This window comes from Corvus kubaryi, unplaced genomic scaffold (genome assembly GCF_017639235.1).
Source record: "Corvus kubaryi isolate FWS band 111438036 unplaced genomic scaffold, C.kubaryi_AGA036_p1.0 133, whole genome shotgun sequence".
Classification (NCBI taxonomy): Eukaryota; Metazoa; Chordata; class Aves; order Passeriformes; family Corvidae; genus Corvus; species Corvus kubaryi.
The window spans coordinates 21,322,424-21,330,334 of record NW_024580667.1 but is presented as its reverse complement, the minus strand read 5'-3'; the positions used below and the strand labels follow the sequence as shown (position 1 = coordinate 21,330,334).

The 7,911-nt window shown below is 43.0% G+C and overlaps 1 protein-coding gene across 1 annotated transcript in view; it reads right to left on the bottom strand.

Moving 5' to 3' along the window:
- Positions 1–623: 623 nt before the first annotated feature.
- The window catches only part of COL4A2 (collagen type IV alpha 2 chain), a gene marked incomplete at its 5' end in the record, with an annotated part of 101,423 nt that continues 94,135 nt past the window's right edge, over positions 624–7,911 (bottom strand). The window contains 5 exons of the mRNA XM_042032933.1: positions 624–2,288; positions 4,740–5,026; positions 5,740–5,931; positions 6,783–6,899; positions 7,521–7,667. Of these exons, the coding sequence (XP_041888867.1) occupies positions 2,034–2,288; positions 4,740–5,026; positions 5,740–5,931; positions 6,783–6,899; positions 7,521–7,667 (998 nt within the window). The remainder of the gene's footprint in view (positions 2,289–4,739; positions 5,027–5,739; positions 5,932–6,782; positions 6,900–7,520; positions 7,668–7,911) is intronic.

The window sequence follows — 7,911 nt, the reverse complement described above, 5'->3', positions numbered from 1 at the left end:
GTTTAGATGAGATATTAAGAAAAAATTCTTTACTGTGAAGGTGGTGACGCAGTGGCACAGGTTGCCCAGAGAAGTTGTGGGTGCCCCATCCCTGGAAGTGTTTCAGGCCAGGTTGAATGTCACTCTGAGCAACCTGGTCTAGGGAAAGATATCCCTGTCTGCAGCAGGGGGGTTGGAATGAGATGATTTTTATGGTCCCTTCCAATTCAAACCATTCTATGATTCCAGAACTTTAACAAAATTTATATATTTTTTTGTGGACGTAACACTTGTCAAGTCTGGTAAATATTGTTTTCCTGAACCTTGTAGAGTGTGAATAATAGGTTGTTTTAACCAGCAATGTCAGAATTTATTTTCTTTAATCATTCCAACAACAGATTAAATACTATTTTAGTTGTTCAGCTTAAATAAGTGATTTTAGACACAGCTTCCCTCTTAGATCTTTTTAAGTGCCATGAAATAAACAAGTGTATTCTGGTTGAAGAGTTTGAGTTTCAGTGGGAGGAGTTTTCTGGGAGTGCTTTTCTAATTCCTTAGTACAAACAAAGTATTTCAACAGAGCAGTCCATATGCATTATATGGAAAAACAAGTTTACGAAACAGAAATCACCAACAAATAGAGATGTAGAAAAAACAGGTTTTATTTATGATGCAGTGAGGTTGGAATGTAATAATAAAAGCCAAGAAGCACCTGAAGCAGGAGCGAGGCGAGTTACTGAAAAATCAACTGTCATTGCTATAAATGTTAATCAGATTATGTGATCATGAAATTCGTAGCTGATCCTTCTTCCCCTCCTGTCTTGAAGTGTTGACAGACAACTTTGGGCTAAATTGCTTCTTTCTACAGAAGGAAAGAGCTAGCCATTCTGGCCATTATCAAACCTTTTGTATGGTTTTGATAATGGTGCTAGATATGTGCCTTGAGAGGGTGCCAGATAAATGCCCTGCTTCCCTCCCCCTTGTTTTTGCAAGGATGACTGTGTGCACGTTGGGATGGTGGCTGTCCCACTGCCACATGTCCCCAGCTGCCAGGACAGCATGCCTTCAGAGAGCCAGCTGGCAGGGCTGCAAGTTCTGTGTTTCAGGGTTGTGTGGCATCAAGCAATGCCTTCTCCTGCAAACCCTATCCTGGGTGCTGCTCCAACATGATGTGGTTAAAGCCTGTTTGTGATGAGCGGCTTGATTTCAGAAGGGAAAAGGTGCAATGCAAAAACCAATTGCTGCTGTTTCTGCTGTGTGGTGTGACACACATGAAATGTCCACAGCACAGTGGAGCAAGGGATCCTTTGGCTTGGGGTATGTCTAGGAAAAACCCCGTCAAGCTTATAAAATAAAACGCTAATTTTCATCATGTAGACTTATAACCAAATTGAAAGAGTTGCATTTTGCGGTTACTGTTTTTGGGAGCCTGTGGGCTTTGTTATTGGCAGTGGTTAAGTGCTAAAGCATGGTGAGGCTTGAAAAAATAAAAATATTGTGTTGGGTGTGTTTGAAACGCCCAAGCATAAAATACTAAAACTTAAGTTAGGTTTCAATGCTAGACATAAGCATTCTGGACCATGGTATATTTTTGGTATTTTGCAATGATTTAGGACTTAAATCACCCTGTGTTAATTTATGGAACTGCAGCTGTTAGTGTTTACTGTTGTGAAAATACAGTAAATAGAAAGATACATATATTCTCTTCATGTAAATGCAGTGGGTATCTGACCAAGGAAACCTTTTATTACTAAGTTTTTTTTGGTGTTTCAAAGCTGAGAGTATTTCTATCATTTGGCAAATGATGTAATATTAGACTAGCAAAAAATGTGTATATATACTGCATAGTTGGAGAACACAGCACTAGATCTGTTAGACTTGTGCTATACTTAATTTGCTTTTACAGACATTTAAAAAATTAATTTCCATTCAGCTTTTGAGGTAATAAGTTAAAAAAAGCACCAACATGACTTATTCAATTGTCTAACCACCACAGAAGGCTCCACTGTATAAGAACTACATGATAAGGTGGTTCCTTATACTGTGAGAGACTTCTATAAGTTTTTCATACAGACTTGACATCTGCTGATATGGCTTCGAATGAGTCCTGCCTTGAGTGTGTCTCCCGAGGGCTTGCTTTGGAAGGGTTGGTCGATCGTGGTGAGCCAGAAGCTGTATTTGTTTGCAAAGTAGTGACAGGTTCCGCGTGCGCCATTGCATTCGATGAAAGGAGTCGCCCTGAAATCTTCCAGGCAGCTCCCAGGAGAAACCAGCGACTGTCCTCCACCTTCATCACCAGCAGCAGTGTGCTAAGGGAGACAAGGAGAGCAGTGTTCAGAGTGCAGCCTCAGGCAATGCTCTCATAAACTTACATGTGTGAAAAGAGAAAAACCACTAGAATTGCTCCTAATTCTTATCTCCAGAGCAGAAAGTTGGCTAGTCCTGCATCTGTGTAAGGGTTTGGCTATGCTATAATGATATAAAGCAGCTAGCCCATATGCTGATGCATCTTTAAAATCTTCTAACAAATATCTTTTCTATAGTTAAGATTTTCACTGTTGGAAGTCTTAGAATTGGAGAGTCATTTAGGTGGAAAGGGCCCACTGGAGGTTACTTCATCCAGTTCCCTGCTCAAAGCAGGGCCGACACCAAAGTTGCCCTCAGTTGCTCCAAGGTGCTGTAGAGTTGTTAGTATCTCCAAGGATGGACTTCCCACAACTTGTCTGGGCAACTTGCTCCTCTATTTCATTACCCTCACTAAGAACAATTTTGCACTGTACATCTAATTTGAATTTCCCAAATTATAAAGTCTGTCTTCCTCTGCATTGCATGTGAGGAGCACTGTGGAAACAGAATTAGCTTCTATATAATAACTAGTTCCCTGTAGGACGTTTTTTGACAGCAAATTACACCAAAATCATGCATCTCTACACCACTCAACTGTTGCCTTTGACAGGTTCTGTGATAGTGAACTGAATGTTACTTTTCTTCTGTCAAAGGCGTTACTAACAAAATGGGCCTTTTCTCTGTCCCTTTAAGAGCTGTACAGCTGTATTTTTAAGTTATACTGTTGAATTCTTGTTAGAAACGGAAAGAATCTGCAATGTAAAAGAAAGCAGCTGGAAAATAAAGTTCTTAAATAGTTTTGTAAATGTAGGGAATGTAAGAAGCAGCATAAATTATTACAGCTTTGAGGCCTCTGCAGTTGGAGGTGGAAAGCAGATAGTAAAAACTGCTGCTGCTGTTTGAGCCCTGGCTTGGGAGCAGCCCTGCTTGGCAACCTGAGGATGACCACTGGCATTGCATGCTTGGTCTGCAAGCTCCAACTCTATGCCTGTAACATCTCTTCTGGTATTGACTATGGCTTTTTATCCTTCTGCAGTGCTTACTCGTATAGGATATATGATAGTGGAGTGCTTGCTGACTTCTCCGGCTGTTTGGGCAGAGTCTGTGCTGACTGAGGATTGTACCTTACTCAGGGGAAGGAGGTGACAAATTTAAGCCAAGGAAATAAAACAGTATGTACTCTGAGAAAACCACACGTGTGCTCTACTTCCACAGTTGCCTGAGAAGCAAAAATGCGTACAACCAAACACTTCATTTGCTCCAAAAGCCAGCTGGGAAAATGGGAATTCTTCTCACTGTGTGTACCACAGTGCTGACAGACTCTGTCCTGGCAAAAGGTTCTTGCTAAGGTGACGATTTGCTCTTAACAATGCTCAGTGTTTACATGGGGCTTTGCAAATATTTAATTAATTCTTAGTATTCTTGTGAGGTAACTATCAGATTGGTATCAGGGCTTTTTATAGAAGGAAAAGAAAGGTCAAACACAGGGATGGTAAAAAAAAAAATTGACCTGCTCTCTCAAAACGTGGTTTTCTTTTTCTGTAACAAATTTCAGATTTCCCTTTATCTTATTTTCTGAAAAATTTAAGTTTTTGGCTTTTGACATACAAATGCTGCTGCAGGTTTTGACTCTCGTGTTTATCAAGGAAGTCAGAAAAATGAGCATCAGACCATTCAGTAACATTTCAGCTGCTCTTTACCCTCCAGTGCTCATATGATCCCTCTGTAGTCTTGCAAAAAAAGGTCAGGCCCTTCAGTAGGTCTTCTGCTGCACACCCAGCACTAAGTGTAACATCCCTTTTCCTGATTATAAGATCACAAGATCAAAGAGATCCTGTAAGCCATGGGATGTACAGCTGAGCTCTTATTGCCATTGGAGATACATCACTGAAACTTAATTTGAAAAACAACTAGCGGCTGTCTCTCTTTCCAGAATAAGTGAAAGACTTTGGCTTCAAAATCTTCAACCAAAAACCAATGATTTTTAAATTTCAAAAAGAAGGGGAAAAGTGTGTTGTTGCTTTTTTTCCCCCCTAGATCAGCTTCTTAGTAGTGATGTATGTAAGTAACTCCAAATCTTTGGCTGTGAAAATGTTTCATATGCTACTGTTGCACCTCAGTGTAATTTTATTTGTTAAGTCACAGCTGTCCTTTTGTTCAGTTCTGAAGCACTATTTTGTACATAAAGTAAGGTCTCCAGATGCTACTCTGACAAGAGACAATGTTCTCTGAAATTCACAGAAATTTTCATCTTCCTCTTCTGCTTCCTAGAAATTACTTTTGTAGTTCCCTGGTTCCCCAGTGCGATGCATGGTTTTGTTTTTGCTGGCTCTGAAGCAGAGCAGCCTTACTAGTACTAACACTCAAATTTAAAACCCACTGCTGCACAAAATGTGACACTGGAGACCAAATACCATAAGGAAGGAATATCCGATCCACAAACTGCGCCAGCCTTCAGGGCAGTGAGGAATAGAAGCTTCTTGGCTGTGGACAGCAATTGCCACAGCTGGGGCCTCACAAACTGAGCAGCGACTGATATATGGCTTAATGTCTTCTTCTGCCACGGGCATCATTGGAAGAGGTGCTGTAGTTGAGAGCCAGTAGGATTTATCGTTTCGGCTTGCATAATAACAAATATCCCCAGGGTTACAGTAGAGGAATGGCATGGTGCTAAAACGAGACAAACATGAACCAGCCAGCCCTGTTAAAAAAGAAGAAAAAAGCAATCATTCTCACAGAAGACAATGCACATTTTCCAGTTTCCTGCTCTTTCCCAAGTATCTGTCAGGAAAGCCTGTGGGGATCTGTTAACCCATTGCTGTTCCTATTTCACATGTTCCCCTGTTCCCTGCCCTAGCCCTGGCTAGGTTTCTCCCTATTTGCTTGTTTTCCCTCGGTTTCTCCCTATTTGCTCTTGTACCCCAACCCCACCCAGGGACTGCCCCTGGGCCCCTGACAAAACCACCCCGCACCCAGACCATGCGTTCTCTCTGCCTCTGAACATCTCAGGGACAAGATGTGATTAAAGCCATCTCAAGCCCTCATGAGAGGCCCTTCTCTGCCTCCTTTACCACCAGCGCATTGTAACGCTGCTGGCTGCCGGAGCCAGGTCGCGGGGCTCTCCGAAATGGACTCTGGGATGCGACTGATCGCATGGCCCTGGGAAACCCCCGCTGTGCTCACAGGGAGCTGCAGCCTGCTAGGCAGAGTCCAGCGGTTACAACACAAGCCCTGTGGTCCAGAACGTTTTGCTGGCTTTACAGGTTCCCTTGAACAACACTAATGACTTGCTCATTCGGGGGCGCTCTACGAAGACATGCTGTTTTTATATTCTCATTTTGGTGCTTCCTAAGCCTGTTTGCTGTAGTCCCAGTTTTTGGAATTGAGGCTGCTGCCAGCAATATTTGTACATACCTAGATCCTGATTGTGTGCTTTCTCTTGTCCTTCAAAATACAGTAGGCTGTATCCACTCCAGAGTTTGTTCATGCCAACTGGGCACATTGGCTCTTGGTCGGACTGGCTGTGCTTCACCAGCAGGTAGCCCATGCTGACACTGCGACCCGGCATGCCTGGTGGCCCAGGGCTACCGGGGCGACCTGGCTGACCTTAGAGAAGGCAGAAAAGAAAGAATCCAGCTGAGTTTGTGCTCCCACAAATGATTTGGTGCTAGCTGATATTCCAGCTAAGCTGCTGATGAACAGCTTAATTGCATGATGCCTTTTCTTTATGGTAAGTTATTGTTAAAAGAGCTGCATTTCTAGGATTGTAACAATTGCTTTTGAAGTACATTGGTGCTGGATTAGGCTCCCCAGTTTCTTAGATAGTGTATTTCACATCAGAACTAGGGAAAGTCAAAATAAAGTTCTGTGTACAGATGAGCATATTTTTCCTTTAAAATATTTTCTTAGTCCAATATTAACCAATAGTTGTTAGACTTCTTGCATTTGATCCATACACTTGAAACTGTGCTCTGCAAATACCTTTTTCTCTGTGTGCTTAGCTAAGATAGTAATAGTTCTGCTCTTTGATTTGATAAAGACACAGGTATTTCTTTTACAAATACATTCCCCTAAACTTCATCTATCCAAGTATCACCTACCCAGCCATTCACCTCCATGAATGTAACTGTTAGTTAAACACTAGGGTGAAGATACTTAGAGAGAACGAATACACTCAGATCAAAACAAACTCATGAGTGTACTGACATCTACAGCTATCAAAATTTATTCTGAAAATACTGTTCTACAGTAACTGTTAACAGTTAATTAGTTGTCCCTTTTGAAGTATCTCTGAAGACAGAAACTCTCCTCTCCTCTCCTCTCCTCTCCTCTCCTCTCCCCTCCCCTCCCCTCCCCTCCCCTCCCCTCCCCTCCCCTCCCCTCCCACTGATGCAGTAACTACAGAGCAATTTAGTGCAGAGAAATGAGAAAGAGGGAAGAAGTGTGATATCTCTTACCTTCAAATCCCACCGGACCCTGAAATCCCATTCCTCCTTGTTCCCCTCTGGAACCAGGAGGAGCTGGAATGCCACCCCTGCCCTGGAGTCCTGGCTCTCCAGGTGAGCCTCTGAAACCTTACACAACAATGGTTGTAAGCACAGTGACTGCAGACATATCAACATGCCCATCCCACTTTGTTAACATGTGCTCTACTTGCATATGTTTGGTCCTGTCTGCTGGGTTTACTAATTTACACTGAAGGCAAGATCCTGTGGTACTTGCTCAGGCAAAAAGCACTAAGTTCATTGGAAAAGGTTGCTGGGATCAAGACAACATGAGCCCCACAACCCTAATTCTTCACTCTTGGCACCACTTATCTCTGATGAGGCTCATGGCGAAAGTTGCACTGCATCAGGTCCATATGTCACTAACACTACATTATTCCCTGAGTTGACAGCATTCCCACAAGGATGTGCACTTTCCCACCAAACACGTTCAGTCTTGGTTTGTGCCAGGTCCGTATCTGATGTTGCTTTGGCTACTGAGTGTTACTGTGTAGATTTGGCTACATGAGTGTTGCCAAAGTTTCCTCCTGTTTTGCTTACGCTCTGAATGCTAGGAGGAGGAAAAAAGCTGAAGCCCCAGCTTTGGAAGACCAAAAATTGACTCTCCTTTCTGGCTTACAGACAAGCAGTGCTCTGGTGGCCTCATTCTGCTAAGGGGAACAGCTTGCAGTCTGAATGTGTGATTCCTACCTGGATCTCCTGGTGGGCCCTGAGGTCCCATATCTCCTGGGCTTCCCTGAGGTCCTATATTTCCACGAGGACCTGGTGAACCTTGCTCAGCAACCAGCCTTGGAGGAAGAGGGGGCAGCCCAGGAGAGCCTGGAGGTCCCTGGAAGCCTGTCATTAGAAGGGGGATGAGATAGTTTGATTAAAAAAAAACCCAACCACCCTGTATTTTTCCTTAACGTACTTTCATCCAGAGATATGTTGCTCTTACTTGGCTGCATACGTATGAGAGGGTCTATGGTCTGCAACTCAACCAGCTTGGGTATAGCAGCTGTTTTATATTGGGGAAATATGTGTGGGTATGGGATGCCCAAGATGAGACAATCTCCAAGTATGGGATAATCTTCAAGAGATT